Genomic DNA, 22012 nt, shown 5'->3' with positions numbered 1-22012 from the left:
GAGAAAGCAAGCCGAGATAAGATGCGAGATCGTGATGCAGTATGATCTATGGCGCTCGAACGCGATTACGACGTCAGCGCCGTCCCCGAACGCATAGACAGAAGAGAGGGAGGGAAACATGTCTTCGTCTCCCACCATGCGGCCGAGCCAGTTTTCAAGCCGGCCGCGCTCTTCGGGAAAACACATGACTGCACCCTTCCCCCTCCTCACACCACCACCACCCAACATCTCGGAGGCCAGTGCGGAGCATGCACTCCTGCTCCGAAGGGTGCAAGGAAGAGGGGGGGGTGATGGGGGGAGGCACCGAATCTTGCCTCAGAGACGCCGAAGTCGACGAAGGAGACGCATTTCTCTGGGCTAGCCGCCCTGTCGACCCTGACAAGGAGCGGCGATGAGGGGCGAACACGCGCCAGTTACCGCGTCCACACGATGCACCACTCCTCTTTGTCAACCGCGCCGGGCTATCGCCGATGAAATATTAACAGAGTGGCCCTGCAGCGGCGGCAACGCCAGCCGGAAAGCACAAGCAAAAACAAAGAAGGCAAAGGGGAGGGAGCAAAAAGGAGAGGAGGATGCGGGCCTCCCGAGAAAAGAAAGAAAGACTGGGAACTTTGCGCAGGGTATCGCGTTCGGAGTAGGTATATATTAAAACGCCGCAGCCCGCTGATGTAACCCGACTATGCGCGCTATGATGAATACGCCCGCCCTTTGCGGACGTTGATCGTATCCTTTGTGTGCAGCGCATACACCGCACCCTCGGTGCAACCCTGGTTGCGTCCGCTCTAGCAGCGTTATTCTGAAGACGGAGTCGCCACTGTAATTGATCTCATGAGGCAGTATATACAGTGCGCGATGGTTGGGACGTTTCTGGTTTCCTTCAGATTCGGAAGGAACGAACGGATCGCTTCTCAGCCACAAATAATGGATTCTGGCGATGACAGGAAGCCTCGGAAGGGCTACGATTCCGGAGTATAGGATGGCGCTGCGGAAGATGGAAGCTTGTGCCGCATCGGCTTCTTAATGTCCAGGAGTGTCCGTTTAATTTACCGCGAAAAGAATTCGTGTAGCGCGAGTGCTTATCTGCATTGTTTCATTTTTATTTTTGCTCTTGTAACGCCTGCAGTGGAATGAACTCAAGTACAAAGCGGGCGCGAGTGCGAAGTGATTTTTATAGCTTCCTCGATAATCTGTAGACATGCCCATGAGTTAAGCCGCGAGGTTACGCAGGCGGTTCCAGCAAGGAAGAAAAAAAAACTATCTACACCAGCGCTACCTTCGAGCACAGTTGTTCGCAGGTGAATTAGAACTCCTAAAAGCTTTCAGTAACGTATACTCCAACTCGTCAGGATTGTTTGTTTGTTGTCTGCTCGTGCATGCCACTAACGGTTCTCCACTTTTCTGGTTTACATGTGCAGTCGGGGACAAAAGTCTCCGGACCACGTGTTCCTCAAACGAAGCTTATAGCTCTACTATCAGACAGCGGCGGCAGACCGCACTTGTGGAGATTAAAGAACAAAAATTTAACTTTTAGCTCCACAAGTGTGGTCTCCTGCCGCCGAATAATAGCAAAGCTATCGGCTTCGTTTGAGGAACATGTGGTCCGGAGACTTTTGTCCGCGACTGTACGCTCCAACAGACCACTGCTCCTATGCAGGGCTCACTCCGAGACATCTGAGCATGCGTATTAATGTCGAGCCCGTGCCGTGCCCAGCGCTTAAGACCGGATACTCTATGTTGCGCAACTTTCCATTATCGTCAATGTTTGCACGAATTTCAGCACTATGTTTTGCCCCTTTTGCCTGCGCCACATTAAAGCCCTGCGTTTAGTGAACAGTCTCCTTGATGCGCGACGTGGTAGGCGTTGGCAACATTTACGCTCAAGTGGTTTTCCCCGCGCTTCTAGTTTCCAGACACCGCGACACGATATTACCATACCCCCATATTTCATTCTAGGCGCTGACAGAATAAATCGTGACGGCCGTGTAAAGCAACCGCTGCGGAGCCTAACCTTTCACAACAACCTTCTTTTTGCGCAAGCTAGTTTCGTGAAAGAGCGAGCAACGGCTGGTCACTTGCATCAGCGGCATCGCATCTGGCACGGCCTCACACTTTTATTTTTAAGCCTTCTTTATTAATCTACTATATTATTAGTGGCACCGCGCAGCACCGCAGCGAACTGTATAGATTTGAAGATTTGGCCCCAATGTCTACTAAACTGCCTTCCGTTTGGACGAGCCACAGCAGAGCATTTTAACTGCACAACCGCAAACCTGTATACTCCAGCTGTAGAAGCGCTTCCAACAACTGCTTTGTTGTTATTCTCTGTACTTGTTCTTATCCTAACTGCCCGTATTCGATAGCAATAACCCCAATTATCACCACTTCAAACCATTTTAATGAGTGCAGTTCTTTTATAAGTGCGTTGTTTTTGTTTGTAAGTGCAACCATTAAGCGTATGCTGCTGGAGTTATCAAATGCCACCACGTAACGATATCGGAATCGAAGTTCCGAACTGATCTGTTGACTCTCCCTGGAGGTTGACAGTGGAGGCGCCTTTATGCCGGGGCCGTCTAATTCAGCATTACCACCAAGTTTCGGGCTAGTCAGAGTTTGATACATGGGTCCAATAGCGGTGTTTTGCCATTTTGCCACTGGTACGGTCAAACCAGTATGGGTTTCTGCTACACTGAATCATTTGACTTCGTGCTTGCGGAGTGAAGTCACGTGGTTCGCAAACTATTTTGTCACCTGAAAATCTGCTATGCGATAAAATCCCCCCCAAAAAGGTAAAATCATTACAGCCACCGAACAGCGTGTTTACAAACTTTGACTAGGACGTATAATGGCGATATAATAGCGTCCGTGACGGTCAGATAGGAGAGGGAAGTAGCCAATGTCGCCGCGTTCCAGGAGCACGCATCAAACACACATCTTCATGCTGGATACCACCGGTCGTTCCGGAAAGACTGCGCCCCGCCACTGCGTGCCGTAACACAGCCGTGTCTACGCGACGCAAACTTCCGATAACAAGGACATTACAGAGCCTTAGTATAGTGTAATAGTGACAGCGAACCTAATGGAAATACGATAGCGTGCCGCAAGCAACTTATCCCATAGAGTGTTATAGTATGGACCTTTGCATCGGGCGAGGGTGTTGTCAAAACGCCTCCTCTCTGGACTGTCGGAAACCGATTTCTCAGCCGCTTCCACCGTGCTAGCGCGAGGTGCTTACGACAGTCTAGTGAGCATATGGCAGCACCCAGGGAGCCCTTGTTGTCAAGGTCTACAGAGAGTTCAGGAAATGGTAAACGCAAACTACTTTACACGATTGCGAGGGACCCAAAATGGTCCCCGCTGGCACTAATTTGCCAAAATATTATATATCGGTCTTTTACAGCTAATTAATACAATAACGCTTATTCCCGCCAGAAAAATACACAAGCAATGCCTCGGCGATTAACGTTATGCAAAATAAGTACAAACCGCTCTAGCAAGAATACTTTTCATTACGCGACAAGGAATGGTCGAAATAATTTCGCAAACTAAATATAAATTGCCGTGTTAAATTGCTGAAATACATCAAACAGAGTGAAAAAGGTCGGAACATGTTTCTCTAATGTTCCTAGCATTTGCAGGCGGTCGCAACGTAACTGGAGGTCCCATTAGTTCTCGTTGCCCCAGAATGGACAGTCTGCCTCAGACACTAGGCTGAATTACGGCTTGCACTTTGTCGTCGAAGCAAGGTCAGTCATAGCGAAAGGCAACAACGCCATTAGTTACCAGCAAGCATGCCGATCAGAACAGGAACGACTGCTTATTCGGTTGAAGCGAGCGGCTACCGCTTGCGAGGACGCCGCCACGTTTTCATGCTAAGTGCGCAAAAGCCCCTACGCTAACGCTATTTCCCTACTAGCGTTCTGCGCATGCGCGCACTGGACCCGTTATTACGCCAAACACGCAATCACACAAAATCCGGAATACTCATACTCTATTTAGCATAGACCGCCACCGCGTACCGCGCGCCTCCAGTGCGCAAGCGCTGATTGGTCCCGACGCGGCAGGTGTGCTCGAAGCTGGCGGTCAATGGCGCCATATCGCGCCCTCAGAGCGATCTGCACATGCACGCTGCCTGAGCTTGGTACGCGCTATGCTAAAAGTACCTAATGTCGTACGCACTTAGGACACGCTGCTTCGCTACTTCGACAGCTATGATAAACGTGTACCACTAAAACTGTAAATGAATTGCATCACGCTGACAAGCCTGTTTTCCATGACTAGCATTACATGCGTCGTATACTCAAAGCTTTGCAGCGTTCTCCTGCTATTGTACCACAACAATATCGGAGTAAAAGACAAAAAAGTAAATGTCTGACTAAGCAGTCTCTGTAAACACATCCTTCCAAACCGCATTTTCAGCAGTGCGAGCCCCTCTTGAAACCTGTATTTGTAAATAAACTTTTCTTCTCCTTCTCCAGCAGTGCACGTGAGGTGAAAAGAAAAAGCAAAGGACTGATGCAATTCGTTAGAAAATGTAACCAGCTCAGAAGTGACGCGTGTAACCCTCAACCCCGAAAAAAAAAAAAAGAAATCTCAGAAGGGAAAGCAATTGCCAATCGCGCCGATTATATGAATAATAGGCGCCCGCATATTACGTGTCTCTCGACGCGTAATACACGCGTATGTTTTTGCATACAAAAACAGGCGTCGCACCGGCAGGCACTACTTCGGGAATTATCCACGCAAGAACGGAGAATTTCGAGGGCAGCGCAGGGGCACCTCTAACAAGGGAAAACGATGCGAGACGGAGATTGGCAAAACCGGCGAGGAGTAGGTCCCTTCGATACCAGACAGATGCTGCTCTTTCACCATTTCGGCGATAACGTCGCGTGGGGAGTGTGTTAGCAGGCAATAGGCACGTAGCGGAGCTGTGCCCGGACAGCGACCGTATCAGAGTGACACCTTAAAAGGGTCCGGCCCACAGTGATGCCGATCCCAGAAGAACGGAGGGAGAGGAGGTTCTGACGCCTCCCATTGGCCGCGCTGATGAGAGCCGACTGCGCGATTGGTCGCCGCCGCTAGAGAGAAAGCCACGTACAAATGGAAGCCGTAAAAACGAGACAACGATAGGCAAGGCGGCTTACAGACGCTCCTCTCCGCAGTTGGGTGCACTCGAGAGGAATACAGCGGCACACAGTCGGTCCAGTCCGAGAAGTTGGAGAATCTAAGCACCCCATATCACCCCGGCAACGAACGTCATATCACTTGACTTAAGAGGTTCCACAGAGCTTACCAATTCGCCTCTCCTGCGACTCAGACGCGGAGAATCATAAAACGGACAATCAGCGCCGTAGGTTGAAAGGTAGCCCGAACTCGGGGTTACATGCGTCTTCGAAGAAGTAGCACCGGCAACGCTGCATGCAACTGCGACGGGGCGTTGCTCCACGGTCGCCCAGTCAGCCGCAAGGTTGGCTATCACTATCGGAGACCGGCCCGCGAAAGTCACGTAGCTAATGGCGATTCGTTGTGGGAACGTCGATACAAATCGAATTCTCCCTGTCAAATGTTCGAGCCGTGCTTTGCTTATAAAAGCCCGGAGCGGCATTCTTCCGCGCGTACTCGTTTTTTTGCTTCTTCTTCCCGGGTCTGGATGAAGTTATTACGGCTGACTGGCGACGGCGCGAACGAGCCGTGCCGTCATCGCCGCACAGATTGAGGAGGTCGAGGCAGGGGTTAGATGGCCCTTAAAGATGGCGGCCCAGAGCTCGCCAATTAGAGATAGTAGCCGCGTCCCGAACGGCGAAGAAGCTCGCCGCCAGGCTGGAATGTTTGAATTCGAGTAAATCGGCGGCCTCCCCGAAAGAGGAGATAAAAGCACGGATAAAGGCCCTCCCTGTCAACGCGTGGTCTTTCGTGCTCGAGACGTTCGCTTACAAAGGAATGGAAATCGCTTGGCGCTACTGATTGCATGCAGGTGCATTGGCAAACGAGCTTTGAAAGTAATAGCACGTCCAACTTTTGTCGAAAGGAGATTGCGCTTGCCAAGTAACGGTTGTGAAAAGTTGGCTCACAAAAGGATGCCTGTCAAAAGCGACAAAAACAACCTCTAATAGAGGCTTCTCTAACTGCAGGAAGCTGCTCTGGTAACGGTCGAATCAGTACGCTTCATTTGATTGTGCTCCTGTTAATGATGATTGGTTTAGATTTGGTTTACAGGGTTTAACGTTCCAAAGCCACTCAGGCTATGAAGGACGCCGTAGTGAAGCTCTCCGGATATTTCGACCACCTGGGGTGCTTTAACGTGCACTGACCTCGCACAGTACAAGGGCGGCCTCTAGAATTTCGTCTCCACCGAAATTCGACCACTGCGGCCGGGATCGAACCCGCGTATTTCGGGTCAGCAACCAAGTGCCACAACCACTGAGCCACCGCGGCGGCGCTGTTAACGATGAGAAATTGGTAACAGGTGTACGGACAATATGGAGTCAGTATATTGCAGCCAGTAGCAGCTAGTTCACGGATGACGGAGAGCGCGCACTTTGCGTACTCGGTCGTACGACCTGCTCAGGAACAAAAGTCGACAACATTTTAGTGTAAGCGAGGGCAAACGGATAATTTGTAGCGAAAACTGGCAGCTTACTAGCTCGTGTAGTGCGTTTCCAGACCATAAGTAAGCAGGTTTTACTCCTCGATCCCCCGTTCTCGCCTTTAAGAACAAGATAACGACGCCTGGAATGTATTTAAAGACAGCGAAAATTTTGAATACTGTCAGTCTGTCACTGATAGCCACGCAAGGCTAAATGATATCCGAGTAAAACAAGATCAATGTATGGTATCCTAGAAATAAAGTCTCTGTCGGTTTATTTACATTTCTCCCAACACAGTGATTTTCACCACGATGATCGCCACGAGTTGAGGTGAGATGACAACAAATGGTTCGTTCGTTTAAAAGTATCTTGTCGCCGTTCGTATGCTGAACGAAAAAAAAAAAAAAAGCCCCGCCCATTCGGTTACTGCTAACTGACTCCGCGCACTTACAGCATGCGCGTAAAAGCGACGCGATGCGCTTAGCACCAGCCAGCAGGGTCGACGTCTCGCTTGCTCATCACCGGATAGTGCCCGCAGTGACGGAACGCTCCGCTTGTGCTATTCGGACGATATGCGGCCGGGCGCCCCCACCCCGGGCCGCCTGTGCAGTGTGGCGCGCGCGCGATTAATTAGCGGCAGAAAACTACGTGCGCGCGGTGTAGTGTCATCAGCTTGGCTACACCCACTACAGGGCAAAGGTCTCTCCCATGTCTCTCCAATTAACCCTGCCCTTTGTAGTTGCGGAAACCGTATCCTCGCAAACTTCTTAATCTCATTCGCCCACCTAACTTTCTGCCGTCCCCTGCTACATTTGCCTTCTCATGGAATCCACTCCGTTACCTTCAGTGTATACAGAACATTTTTATGTTATGTATATAGTTTTAATGGTAGCTCGCGTGCAGTTACGTTTCAGGCAGTGTATGGTCACTCGCGTGGCAGCGGAGCATATTTTTTGTTCACTTTTATTGCGAAAACAATACTACGCTCATGAACGGCCTTTCGCGTAGCGGCGGCCGGTAGCCACGTTTGACCTTTAGAATGACCTCTGACGTCATACCTGGGTGAGAGATGGCTACCAAGTCGAGTCGTCGCGCAGCGGCGGCCGGTAGCCACGCGTGACATTTAGAATGACTTATGACGTCAAGTCATGCATAGTGACGTCATAGCGTGACGTCATACAAGGGTGAGAGAGGGGCTACCAAGTCGAGTCGTTGCGCAGCGGCGGCCGGTAGCCACGCGTGACATTTAGAATGACATCTGACGTCACGCCATGCCTAGTGACGTCATAGCGTGGCGTCATACCAGGGTGAGAGATGGGCTACCAAGTCGAGTCGTCGCGCAGCGGCGGCCGGTAGCCACGCGTGACCTGTAGACGCGGCGCGCCGCGTTCCTTCCGTTAGAGGCGCTGCGCTCGCTTTTGCAACCTACCAGGCTTAACTAAAGCTAAGCCCCCGCCAATTTTTGTGCTTTGTAACTAGCCTACGTATAGCTCTCCCCTGTTCCTTCTCGCTAACGCTCTCATCTGTACTTCCCGCGATCCTCTTTTCATCCTTTTAATTTTCGCCGGCCGCACCTCGGATGCTTAAGATATTAGATAGCAAATATTGTGGCTGACAACCTCTCTCCCTTCAATTATTGCTATTTTTTAATAAAACCACTACTAATCCTACCATGTGCTTCCAATAAAACAACTCAATTACGACGCGCAGAACACACTCCTATCAGTCTGATCGCAATATCGATATATAGTACTCGTTTCGCCCGTGCACACGGCTTCACTGAGCTTTATACGCGTGCCGCACATGCATAGAAAGGAAAGGACATTAAGCGCGTAATGCCTTAATCACTAATAGCATCTGTAGGAAGCCACACGGACTAATTTATTGCCGATCGCTGTTTAACGAGCTCGCCGCAACTCTTTCGCCCACGAAATGCGCAGTCTCGTTACCACCGCTTACGTGGATCAGCTTACTGCTTGGTTATGGCTCATGGGGTTTAACGTCCCAAAGCGACTCAGGCTATGAGGGACGCCGTAGTGGAGGGCTCCGGAAATTTCGACCACCCGGGGTTCTATAACGCGTCCACCGAGATATGCGAGACAGTTACTGTGTAATTTAATTTCCTCAAAATACAATTTTCATTTTCTTCACTACGGCCCTCTTTGTCTTTCTTCTTTCACTCCCACTTCCTTTCTTATTGTACGGCGCGGTTCGGGTGTCCACCGCGACGGTTGCTAGGCAACGGCTCATATGGCCGCACCAACAACACAACAGCGCGATTCAGGCGTCCACTGACCCAGGACAACCGTCCCTCGGTTGTACAATGTTACAGGGCGGCGTCTTATGTCGCCCGATACACAGTGATACAGAACGGCGATTATTGTCGCCCGACACACAAAGACACAGAACCGCGACTATTGTCGCCCGTCACACAGATAAACTGCATTCTACTTGAACCCAGACCGCTAACGAAGCTAGAAACTCATCGCGTGTACCATTAGGGCTACTACGTGGAACGGTCGAAAGTGGACTGCGCTTTTAAAATAATGCAGAGGTTTTTCTTTGCAGCTTATTGGCGTTTCCGCATGTGATGCGCAAAATATTTTCTATATTAAATGCTGCTTTAATCTTCTAGTGAGTGCAAATAAATCAAGAGACCTTTCAAATGTTATTGACAACGCTGGCGCTCACCACTAGCAAGCGTAATTTCTACAAATCTCTCATACCTTTTATGCGAAGCATACTACTTTAGCTACCACTTCAGCCCTTCACCGTGGTTATGCGCCTCCAAATCACGTGATACATGACGTCACACCACGTGACACGATGACGTCACGACAGTGGAGAAACGGGGGCCCACCTCGCGCCGTCGCTGTGGTTGTGCGCCTCCAAATCACGTGACACGATGACGTCACGGCAGTGGAGAAACGGGGGCCCACCTCGCGCCGTCGCTGTGGTTGTGCGCCTCCAAATCACGTGATACATGACGTCACACCACGTGACACAATGACGTCACACCACGTGACACGATGGCGTCACGACAGTGGAGAAACGGGGGCCCACCTCGCGCCGTCGCTGTGGTTGTGCGCCTCCAAATTACGCGACACGATGATGATTCGCATTCTCCAGGCTTAACCAAGTTAAGCCTCAGCCATTTTTTTTTAGACGGCTTGAAAGCAGAATTCTTCCTGGCGCTTGTCATTGCGGCCAGCAAGTTCTTGCGGCTGCGGTTATTGAATTCACTGTCTGGAATTCATAAACGCTAAGCGAGCCGACACACAGCGAAACTCATGATATTTGTGGAAACAAAAAGAATGTCGATTCTCAAAAATAGTTCCGCAGGCTCTTTCCCAAACCTACATATACTAAACAAAATGCACCCTACGATATACGAGGATAAATGTCCCTGGTGCGACGAAAAACTCACTCTATATCACATCACATGGGCCTGCCGAAACATAGACGTGGTCCCCAAGATACAAAACCCGAGTGCGGAGCAGTGGGAGACTCTGCTGTACAGCGACCGCTGTGAAGACCAACAAGGTCTGGTACAGCGAGCTCAACGGGCAGCAGTGGCCAGCGGAGCCCTGGAATGAGGGCAACTGGCCATTGATTAGAGGCGGACGACTTCGACAGAGAAGGCTCCTAGGTGTAGAACCAAGACGTCTCTGAAGATGCCCCCAAACCGCAGGAAGAAGGATTAATAAAGTTTTCCCTTCTTTCCGCAGGCGCGGCTTGCTGCGCCGAGCAACAAAGTAGAGTGCGATGTGAATACGAATCCCTGCTAAGAGGCATTCATTTATGCGTGTAGCAAGTTACATCCCAGACTGGTCAAAATAAGGAGAAATATGTTTCTCCACTTTGCGCCACGGCGCGACTATGAGTGATACCACGAGCTCGAGAAGCCAATCAGCGTAAGAGAGCAGAGTGTAACTGCGCATTTATTTCGGAAGTGACCTGGCGCGCTACTAAAACTGCACGACGTAGAACTGCAATACTAAAGTGAAGCGAATACTAAAGTGAAGCGAAATTATCGCACATTCTTTGTACTGTCATATTGCCAGGAAACGTCCAAACGCGTACGAATCTTTGCCGATGGGTGAAGTGGATCCAGATCTCCCGGTACGAGCGGTCGTGGGTGGAGATATATGCAGCATCGGATCAGGAATTGATGTGCAATAAACTTTAAGCCGCCAAAACAACGCCGGTGCGGTGAAACCCGCTTTAATTATAACCACTTGAGATTCTGTCACGTGACCGGAAACCCTAGTGCGCAGGTGTTTGTTCATACTTGAATAAAACGGTAGCGCAAAAGAAAAGGCGGTTGAATTTCTTAGGAGGAGAAATTCTAGAGGCCCGTGTACTGTGCGATGTCAGTGCACGTTAAAGAACCCCAGGTGGTCGAAATTTCTGCAGCCCTTCACTACGGCATCTCTCATAGCCTGGGTCGCTTCGGGACGTTAAACCCCATAAACCAAACCAAACCAAACCACAGGAGGAAGACACCACAAACACGAACGACGGGTTTTTGCATTTAGCCGGCGTCGAACGAGGCCGCGGCGGCCGGGATTCGAACCCGAAACTCACGCTCACGCATGGATTCCGAAGTTGCCAACGAAGTGCAAAGTTTTACTTTTGTTTGGAAGAATTCGCCATTTCCGCACGTAAAGAATAGCAATTGATCGAAAATAAATGAAACGCGCTCCATCACTAACCCGACCTCTGGCATCCCCGGCGTTGTAAGGAGGTGCCGAGCGGTGGCGCCAGCTAGGGACGGGCAGCGGCAGTTGTGCTTTTTCACCATGGATATAAGGGACGCAATGTAGCGAAAGTTAAGAGAAACTTATGTCCCACAAAGTCCAAATAAGCTCTCGGGCAAGGCACGGTATATGTAAGGCAGGAATTTTTTATTTTGTTTCGTACACAGCGGCACGAATGGGCACGCCTTTCAAATGAACCACGAAGGCCTCTTCGCCAGCTACGTGTCAGTGAACGATTACGCTTTCAAGGCTGTAGCCAGGTGCGACCAACAGATCGTCCATTCATCGCATGAAAATTGTTTCGAAGACTTCAACGTGAAACTGCGAGCTTTTATGGCAACAGGGAGAAGCATGATGCAAAAAACACGATCGTAGCGCGCGTTTACTAGTCCAATTTCATAATCGCTGAATAGCACCACGAAGTGGCTCATTTCCGTTTCAACTATTTCTAGGTTTAAATCTGCCGTTCGAGCGCAGTAGTACGTTTTCACACATAAGAGCCAAATGCCGGAAAGGGCAAACGGAAGTAGCGAACACGTGGACGCCAAAAATGTCTGCTCCTTTACTTTGTTCGGTCGTGCTTTTTCGCGCTCCTATGAGAACATAATGCCCAACAGGACGTGTTAACAAGCTTCCCCTGTACAGCATGCTGCGCACAGGTGATCTACATATCCAGCCAGGAGGGAGCGTTCTGTGCGATTGTAGGGCCTGCCGCCCTCACAGTGATGTGCAAAAGTTTTACGAGATGCGGGTTGGCTTTCAAAAAAAAAAAAACATTCTGTACGGTCATGCAGAGTAGTTCAATGAAAAGCCTTAAATCACGAGGGTACACTAATCCTCCATACGCATGACAGAATACTAGCTGCGCGGATAGCAACGCAAACTTCTGTTCATGACTGTATGTACACCTTGCGCCCAAGGGTGACGCACAAGTTCGATCACATGCCACTACGCGAGAGTTTTCAGTTCCGAGGGAAATTGGCGTTTTCGTTCACCCTGTCCGTAATCAGTGGACATTTCTTCTATCTTCTTTCGTAGTTGTATCTTGCACGCGTTGAAAATATTGCGAAAGCGCGACTGCGCAAGTCAAAACCTCAAATAGGATAAATAACTTCATTACGTGGCGTTACCATGTGAGGTGGACACTTCAGTCGGGAAAACCAGTCTATGGAGTGAGCCCGGAAACAGCCTGCTCAGCGAGCATCCGGTTCCGGAGCGGTGCTTTCTGTGCATTCGTGTAAGAATCGCAGCTATCACACCGTCACTTCGAATGTTTACGCGGGTGTCGGCAAACTTCCAAAGCCCACCTGCGTTCGATATCAGAGTTACCTTAGCAGATCGCATCCTCATGCTTTGGGTTTTTCGATCCGAACCACCAATCAACAAGATAAATGATTAAGACTTCAGTGAATGACTGGAGCTTTTACTACTTATAAAACTTAGGAAGAGCTCGAAGCACATCGCAGCACAATGAAACCTACGTACGTACGTCAATGCGCGAGGCGTTTTGTCTGCAACGGACTAACGAACCAAAATCCCTCAAACACGTATTACATTAGCGCTAGAGCAGAGAAGTACCGTAACGCGGGAGGCGCACCAAGGGTTTTTCCGTTTAGGCTAGGCAGTGCACCTCATGACAGACTCAACCTAGGCAACAATTGGTCAAGCTTGCAGGACTGCAACGACAACAGCTCCGAAATCATTAAGTCCAGTTACAGGCGTAGCATTAAAAAACGCAATAACCTCCTAATTTACGATGGATGTCTTACGCAAACGCTATGCAACGACATGCACGAGTCGTGTTACGCCTCGCTGCGAGCCTAAGTAGTCAACAGAGATTTAAGATTCGAACATGTTAATTTTCAGCTGGCCCCTAATCAGAGGAAGTGCAACTCATTACACGAGCGCGACTGATAACTTCGTCCCATCGTGCTTGCAGTTTCCGACAGGCGGCGTTAGTAGTCTCGCCGTTGCTTCATAGCGACGTACACCTACGTGGGTCGACGCATTCCCTCCACGTTCTTCGGGACAAAATATACGTTGCTCTTCAACGGGAGACTAAATTTACAGTAAGCTAAAAGGCGAACAAACAAGCATTTGATTTCAGCGATAAAACTCGCATCAGGGAACGAGTAAAACAAACATGGCGCCGCTGTGCGAAAGCTGCAATACGGAGCAGCGAGGACGACCTCTACGGCGGCGAGTTCGTGATTTGGAAGGCCCAAGAGAACAAAAAAGGACTAAACCATACCTAGCTGCAGACTAACTAGAAGAGTTAAGCGTCTAGAAGGGTCGAACGTCGGGACAAAGCCATGCCCACACAATGCGCAGTTTTGAAAAACGGTGGAAAGAGAAGATCCAAGTTATGAAAGGCCCCCGAAATCATGGCGACGATTTTTATCTGTCCCCGAGAGAAGGAAAAAGCGGGAGCTGTTTTCGGTACCACCACGGCGAGACACAGAAACGGAGGCGCGGACGCAGCCCTCTTCACTCTGAGAACGGCGCCACAGATTCAGAGGGAAGTCGAGAAAGTCGCTACAAAGCAATGCCCGGCACGTATCGAATATGAAAGAGCTCCGCCACTATAGAAATAGGCCCACCGTCAACTGCGGTTGACAAAAAAGACTGAAGCAACCGAGGCTCTCTGGGAACAAATCTTCGAAGTCGCAAAGAAAATGCCTTCAAACTGAGTGAGAAAATGAAAGGCAAACTCTTCACTATGGGCGCACAGTGATCATGTTTCCAGAGCCATTTGTAATGCAATGGGCTACTGCAATGGGCTCTGCCGGTGGGGTGCGTCACACTCTACGGACTTCTACCGAAACTTCTGAAATCTGTCACCCGTTTTGAAAAACAGCGGGGTACTGCATCCCGGTCTCTCATGATACAGATTGAGTGCACGCAGATGTAAAACACTTACTTGCTCTTGCGAACAGGTGCGGCGAGATTGAGCTACTGCTGCCATTGTGTTTGCGCTAGATGCACACAACAGCCTAGCGAGCAATATGGCGACGCCCACGGAAGGCCAGAACTAACAATGTCACATTACTGTCCAGTACGGTGAAGTGCAGCTGCGCATAAATTTAGCGGCGACTCGTGAGAGCCGGCATACACAGTTTGCATCGACGTCAGAGCGGCCGCCATCTTTGGGTCCAGGAAGCCCGGAAAAAGCCTGGCTGTTTTACTAATCCGCTTGTCGCCAACCGATGTCTTTTATCGCAGTGCTGCAGACGCTAGAAGGGAAGGGAGAGAGACGGGCCTTTGTCCCGGTGCCGTTGGGGGCGGGTTTTTCGTTGTTCGGGCTAGGGGCGAAGTCGGAGAGACGGTGCGGTGACGCCAGGGCTGAAGACTCCACTCCCCACGGTAGGGTGCAAAGGACCGTCTCCTGTCTGATCTCTGCTGCTCCCAACATGGCAACAGTGACGTAACGATGCATGTCATCAGACGGTTCCATTTGACTTTCAGTGGGTAGATGGATTTTACGGAATGCGTTGTAGTGCGTGGCGTGCGTTTAGGAACGTCTAGATGTATTGCTGCTGCTGTCTAGCATGCGACGTTTTCTTGATTAAAAGAAATTCCGTGATGCAAACGGCCCAGCCGCGGCGCTCCGACTTTATTAAAGCAGCCTACCTAAATACTAACTGCTAGCCATGCATTATGCATCGTGCGTCAGGAACGTTTAGCATGCCGTCGCTGCGATTTCAGATGTCAATACGCTATAGCGCTGTTCATGTCCTAAGGTATCAGTGATGCGCAACGTATGATGTGGTGTAAATGATAGTGCTGACGAGATGTGAGCAAACGCGAGCGTTCCATGTGCGAATAGACCGCTAGCGGATATCTGTAAGTCAGCTTCTCCGCAAGGCTCGTTTTCCAACCAAAAGGTCTCGTTCCCAGACGACACTCTCGCGTTTTTTGTGGAAACGAAAAGGGTCTCATTCTCCCTTCTCAGCAAACTCAGGAATGTCCCCAGTTGACTTCAGAGAGAGCTGTTCAAATAATAAAAACAGAAACAGGGGATAGCTGTCAACCATCTGTTGCACGGGATAGGTAGGAAATCGAAGGAAAAACGGTCCTTTGTTCCCGTGCCAGCAGAAGCGGGCTACCTCTCTAAATTTTCATAAAATGTTCTGTGCTGTACAAATCAGACTGACCCGCACAGTCGCTCCAACTTCCCTTCACCGCTCACAGCCCAAAACACGGGGACAAAGGCCGGTCAGCCCCTTTGTTGTAGCCTTTGCTGCAAGCAGCGCGCTACCGGCCAGAGTTTTAATTTCTACGAATAATGTGGATGTCGTCTGGGTTCGAGACCTTTTGGTTTGAGAACACGCCTTGCGGAGAAGCTGACTTACAGACATCCGCAAACGGCTTTGTTCGAGTATGCTTTTAAAGTACAAAACGTAGTGCGTTATGGTGCACGTCTCATCATAGAGAAACATGTTAGGGTTATAACGAGGCAGCTTGTAGTTGTGGCAGCGTCTCGACGTAGTCTGCAAGAGAAATCTTTGCACGTACTGCGCAGAGTTTTAGATAACACACCTAAGACCTACAGTCGATTACAGTCGATGAAGTGACAGAAGACTGTACCTGGCTTAAAATTTGTTGCTTAACTCCGTGTGACTTTAGGCTATATGATTTGGTCAGAATTGGTAAGATTACAAGCTGTAGGTTTTCTTTTACTCGCCTTTATTCAGAGGTGTAATCTTTCTAAGCCTGATGAATTTCTGGAGGAGGCTTTTTCGTTGCTGCGCTGCAGGTACACTTTTCCACATCGCCCAAGCCATGTCATATTCTGGGTAAAAGGAGCTGTCAGAGTAGCCGGCGAACGCCGTTGCGTGACAAGCTGGCGGGACAGAAAAAAAAAAACTTTAAAAACTACAAAAACCCATAAGCGGCTCGTATGGAAGCAGCACAAGCCATCTGCGAATGTCGTCTCGAGCTCCACGCCTTGCGCTAAGCATCACAAACCGGTATTTCGCCTATTCGAGCACGTTGAAGTGGACAGCAGATGGAGCAGAGAAACACAGAAAGAGCTCCTACGGGCACAGGTCCGGCCCAAGCAAACAGCTCGGGACAATAATCCCGGTGAATCTTCTTTCTAGGAGTGACTGGACGCTGTGACAGTAAAGTCCGAACAGACGGACCGTGCACGCGTTTCAGCTGCAGGCAGGTCCATCCCCGAGTTCGTTAACGAGCGTTCCACGCTCGCTAAACCATCACTACCTCGAACTGGCAATAACGATGTGCTCGATATAACGAAATATGCCTAACTGTGCGCACGCCTTGCATTTGGACGATAGCGAAGACCTCACGACGGCTGTGGGTGCGTGTATAAGTTGGCGCAAGAAGAGCCAAATAACGCGCCTAAAATTCATGCCACGAAGATAGCTTGCACGAAGTTTCCAGACGACAGGGCTTAACAAAACAGAAACGTAATAATAATGTGCGGTCCACTGTCACTGTACAAGGGACGCTTTATGGGGAATTTTACTGATGGGACACAGAAAGTGGAGAGCTGCCAGCGGAATATTTAGTGAAAGCCATCAGGCGTCGTCCAACGAGCCTTCTTGATGGGTGCACAAAAGTATATTTACGACCACTGCATATCTGTGGCACGGTGTCCGCGCAGCAATCGCCATCTTGCGTATTGCGTTGACAAGCTCTAAAAAAGGTTGCCCTACAGTTCGGTTCAATATTTTTTTAGTCAGCCTTCTGTTCCGGTTAAGATGAGAAAGCCTTTTTGAAGCGGCACACTATACAAACAGGAGTACCACTTATATGTGGTGGATAATTATGACGAAGCTACGACTATGCAAAAGAATAAGCTGATCGTGAGACGAACGCGTTGGTGTTCGCACGTTTTGATGTCGTTCACATGTTGGGCATGGTTTAGCTTCAGATAAAGGGGCGCAGTATCGTGTGGCTTAATGTACACGTAAACGCAGCTTCCACATTAACATGAAGATACGCTGATCAGCCAGAGGGAGGCCTTCCTACCGTCATCGTCTCCGCAATGTCGTTGTACAAAACAGGAAGAACCAGCAGCAAATTACCACAGTAACGAAAGCTATGTAAAACTAGTAAAATTATGGCGAGTAATTCTAAACACCCGCGTGATGCCAATATCGTCCTGGCGTTTGAGCTTCACAACATAGAAGCTTTACTTCCAGGGATGAATGGCGCGCAAAAGGTATTGCCGCCAACAATTGAAGCAGAATCCCTGAACCAGGCGGGCTCTTCATAAAGCGCTAAGAATTATGGACGATCGTTTTCCATTCATCCTTACGCAAACGATCAACCGCGCTTCATAGACGATGTGTGGATTATGTCGGCTCCTCCCACCGCATGTCTAAAAGCAGCACGTGTCATGCTGTCAGATGCTGAAGTGCATCGCGATTCATAACGAGCTAGTGTCACGTGTTCATTCGGTTTGCGTAACGAACATTACAGCCGCAACATAGATCCGCCGATCCCGCTGCTCGAGAGCACAGACACAACGACGCGCGCAGTAACAGGAACGATGTTGGCTTTGCCGGGACGGAGGGTGCTAGAAAGCGCACACTCACCCAGCTGCCGGGGCATGGGGGAAGGCGTGGAGCCGCGGCTCCCAGACATAGCGTCCTTCGTGCGTGCGCTGGTCCACGGGGATGGCGGCGTGCACAGCCGCGAAGGCACTGGGGAACTGCAGCGGCAGGCCCGCGGCCGCCAGACGCGGCACGTCAGACATGGGTCACCAGCTGGTGAGGCATCCTCAACGCGCACGGCACGGTCGTTTTCAAGGGAGGCCCGCAGGAGCCAAAGCACAGCCACACGACGACGACGAACACTGCAAACCGGCGCGCGCGCACGGAGTAGAGATGCGCCGGACGGGAGACGGTAGAAGAGCCAGCCAGCCGGCCGCTTTCATAACAGCGGGCCCGGCGGACAGCAGAGGCCGTCCCGCGCCAGCAAGCCCGGCCTGTCGTCGTCCATCGAGCCGTAATCCTCGTCGACCGTGGCAAGTATCCTGAAGCTAACAACACGGGGCTTTAACGACACGGCGGCGGGCGAAACCCGCGCAAGCGTTTTGGAGCAACAATCCGCGCACTCGAAGAGAACTGCGCGCACGTGCACTCAGCGACAGCAGGAGCAAATGAAGACGCCAAGGCGTTTCGCCGCGATGACACGCCACGGGAACGAGAGTATGCGGCTCGCTCTTTCTCTCTCTCCCCTTGCTGGAGCGCCTCCTCATCCTTCGCTTGGCTCTCTCCCGGGCACCAACCTCCTCACCGATGCTTTTCCTGCTCGGTCGCCGTGAGTTGCTTGGAGGAGTGGTGCCCCCTGCCTACCACCACCGCCGCCTCTCGCTTCGGCATTGCAAGGGGCTGCGATGCTGGAGAAGAGCCTCCTCCTCATGTTTTTCGCGAACTGAGAGGAGGACGGCCGCTCCCTTTCTCTCTTTTTCTGTATGACTCTATCTCGGACGGCCATGTTGGAGGGTCCTCCGCAGTACCACTTTTTACCTGGCGGAGGTGAGCAGAAAGCGCAGGCCGGCGTTTGTGGTCTACTCATGACACTATGACTCGGAAAGCAGTTGGGAGAACCGCGCGTTCTCCCACGGGCTCGGGTGCCTGGAAAACGTTCTCAGCGGGGCGGCGAATTCACGGCGAGTGTTGTTGGCGCGGACCCGGCGATCGAGTTGGTAGAAGTCGTCATCGTGTATTCGTGATAAACCAAGAGCAAGTTGCAAGTTTTACACAATTCTTGTCTGTTGCTACTAGCAGTAATAAATAAAGGCACCGTGACTTCGTGGAAGAGTAGACGCATGAGATTGTCGTGGTAAACGTGAGCGATTTGATTTTGACCGCGGGAAAGCGAATTTATCGCATATGGCGAAGCAGCATAATTTGCATTCCCCAGGGCCGTTCTAAGACGAGATGATCACGGCAGTAAAAACAATTCCAGGGAGAGGTATCAACGTACTGACGGCTGACATGATTGTGTTGCATGAAGGGCGCTCAGTATCTCGTGTACCCTCACCGGTTACTGCGCTCCTAGAAGTGGCCGAGAAGACCAGTTGCGTTACAGGGCTTCTTTCTTGGAAACCTGCATCCAACGGCATTCCAGAAAAAGAAAGCGCTCCATCACACTGACAAGGCACCCATCAAGCAGGTGTCACACACAGGCCTGCACATCAAGATACCGAAAGTTCTAACTACCTGAAATTCGAAAACCGCCTGCACCTTGGCCAGGTGCCCAAAATGTCAGCAGCCGTTTCCCAGTGTTCCACCATAGCTTTCAAGGTTTTTTTTTTTTTTTTTAAAGGCTAGACGACAGCGCTTCTTGTCGTAGAAGCCGTGCGAGCGTGAAAAATTGGAACTGGAGAAATTCTCTCTTCCAGAGTACATGTGTGTTGGGGTCGACGACGACAAATGCATGTCGGCGCAAATTTTCGTGTCGCCACCCCTTCTCCCAGCATCCTATTTTTGAAGACTTGCCCGGGGCGGTTTAGTGATGTAGACGCCGGAATCATTTCACGCAGCCGGCTGTAAACGGAACGCGTTGAGAGCGCAGCTGCCGACGACGCCAAGAAAACGACGACCACGATCCGCGGCCGCTCCTCCAGTCGGGGCCCGAAAAACGCCAGCTCTGGCGAGAGAGAGATGGCGGTGCCCATCGCGGTGAGTGGCCGGTCCGGGCGGTGGTGTAATTAAGTTTTCACGGGGTTTTCGAGAAGCGCGCGCGCGCGCACATACACACACGGGATCGGCTTGGAAAAGAAGGGGAGGGGCAACCGCGGGGGCCGCTGCCATGCAGAGGGCGCCGGGGCTCGGCCTGCCCGCCGTCAGCCGCACGATGGATGGCCGCTGTGTGCAAGGCGCCGTGCATTGAAGCTCGGGTATGTGTGCTCGCCAGCAGCCGCGGCGTGTTTCTTCGCTGCCCCCCTCTTTCTCCACCCTCCTTCCATCCCGATCTGCAGCTCGCTGCAGTTCATGCGCAAGCGGGCCCGCTGGGCTGCCGTAATTGAACGCCGCAATCCGCTGGAGCGGGCACGACCGGGGATCCGCGAGGATCCTCCTGCCGTGCTTTCTTCCCCGTCGAATCTGGTAGTGAGACCGGCTGCTGTTGCGACGGCGTTGTGCGTCTTGCTTATTGCTTCGCTGCCAGATATACCTTGCAAGGGGCAGCACCGAAGAAGACAGTGTGTGTGAAGCAATCGGGGCTGCTAGCTTTTGCTTCGAGCGAGAAGCGCCCTCACGCTGGGTCACTCTGTATGGAGCCGTCGTGTGACTCTCTACGCGCGTTCGCCTAGTGAGCACCTGCTGCTTCCACGAGCCACGCACAGGGCAGGAACGCAGCCCCGAAAGCCTGACAGAACGAGTGGCCGGGTTTTCTCTACGCTCGGTGGGACACGTTGTGACGAAGCACCTGCGTGCCATGTCTTCTCTGTCACCTCCATCACTCTGTCTACTCCTTCTCCCTTTCCATTTCGGCGCTCAACCGCCGGGCCAAAGTTGAGTACGACTCGGCAGGAGATTCCGTTTACCTGCAATGTATCACCTTTCTTCAGTTAGTTTCCCGCTGAGCAAGGCAATTTCGGAACACTTGGCGGTAAGCATGTTCGTCTTGATCTTTATCATCCATTAACTGTGATCATCTGCGTGCACTGTATACCTAATGAGGATAATTTTCCAGAGGTATCAGTGTCGAAAGCGAAGGTGAAGACAGCACTACAACCGGTTCCCTTGGTTCACGAATTAATGAATGAAATAATGAAATCAGATCAAGCAGGTTTTCACTGTTGCATCTCTAACTGGAAAAGAACTGACCTAAGCAAGGAAGTCACGGCCGGCAGAATTCGCAGCAAAGCGTATGCTATAGTACTGAAGCCAAGCAAGAGCTTGTGGCTCACTTTCGATCAAACAACACGACATTTGTCGTATATCATCCCTTCCCAATGCTTAGATTTTCAGGGCCAGCCGTGGAGTCGCTTCCGCTTTTTGCGTCGCGAAGGTGCGTTCAGGTGGCAGATCGTAAGAAGCGAATAATAAAAATATCCAGCGAGTGTGACCGGCCGCGCAGGGCGAGAAGCGAAGGAAGAAAGCAGCTCCCGCGACGACGAGCAGGCCGGACCGATGCGCTGATAGAGGCGGCATGCCGGGCGCATCATCTCACGACGGTGCGGCGGCGAGACAGGCGAGCGTCAGCGCGAGTACCCGGCTTCTTCCCGTGTCCGGCTTTGTGTTCGGCCACCGTAATGATGACGGATTCGCCCCAGCGCGCGATCAGCGAGGGCCTCCGAAACTTGGCGCATTCACTCCGCCAGCGGCGGTACGTGTGAACAGCCCCGGCTGCTGACGCCACCACTTCGGTGGACACGGAGGGGCGCAGACCACGTCACGGCGCGTGGACCCTGCATGGACGCACGGGTGATAGCGACCTCGGAGGAGCGCTAGCTATTGTATAGAGCCTAACGGCAGGTGTCAACCGGAAGGCGATTAAGCGTGTTTACTTGATGTTGTGCAGCCTGGCACAACGTGCATATCGTCACGTCTCCACTCAGGAGCCAGTGAAGGCCCGTGTCGAACTTTGAAAACCGCGCTTATTCTTAATCAGTTCAAAAGAAAGCAATACGATTCATCTTCGGCCGCTACGATCGCAAGTTTTCACCTTCTTCCCACATGCACA

General features: G+C 51.2%; 1 protein-coding gene across 1 annotated transcript in view; it reads right to left on the bottom strand.

Annotated features, from left to right (window-relative positions):
- The window catches only part of ci (transcriptional activator cubitus interruptus), a 75298-nt gene extending 56823 nt beyond the window's left edge, over positions 1-18475 (bottom strand). The window contains exon 1 of the mRNA XM_089548357.1: positions 17911-18475. Within this exon, the coding sequence (XP_089404483.1) occupies positions 17911-18071 (161 nt within the window). The 5' untranslated portion in view covers positions 18072-18475. The remainder of the gene's footprint in view (positions 1-17910) is intronic.
- Positions 18476-22012: the final 3537 nt, after the last annotated feature.

Source organism: Amblyomma mixtum, chromosome 6 (genome assembly GCF_055824585.1).
Source record: "Amblyomma mixtum isolate Tamu chromosome 6, ASM5582458v1, whole genome shotgun sequence".
NCBI classification, from domain to species: domain Eukaryota; kingdom Metazoa; phylum Arthropoda; class Arachnida; order Ixodida; family Ixodidae; genus Amblyomma; species Amblyomma mixtum.
Note: the sequence above shows the minus strand (reverse complement) of the source record. Positions and strands in the feature narration are given on the sequence as shown.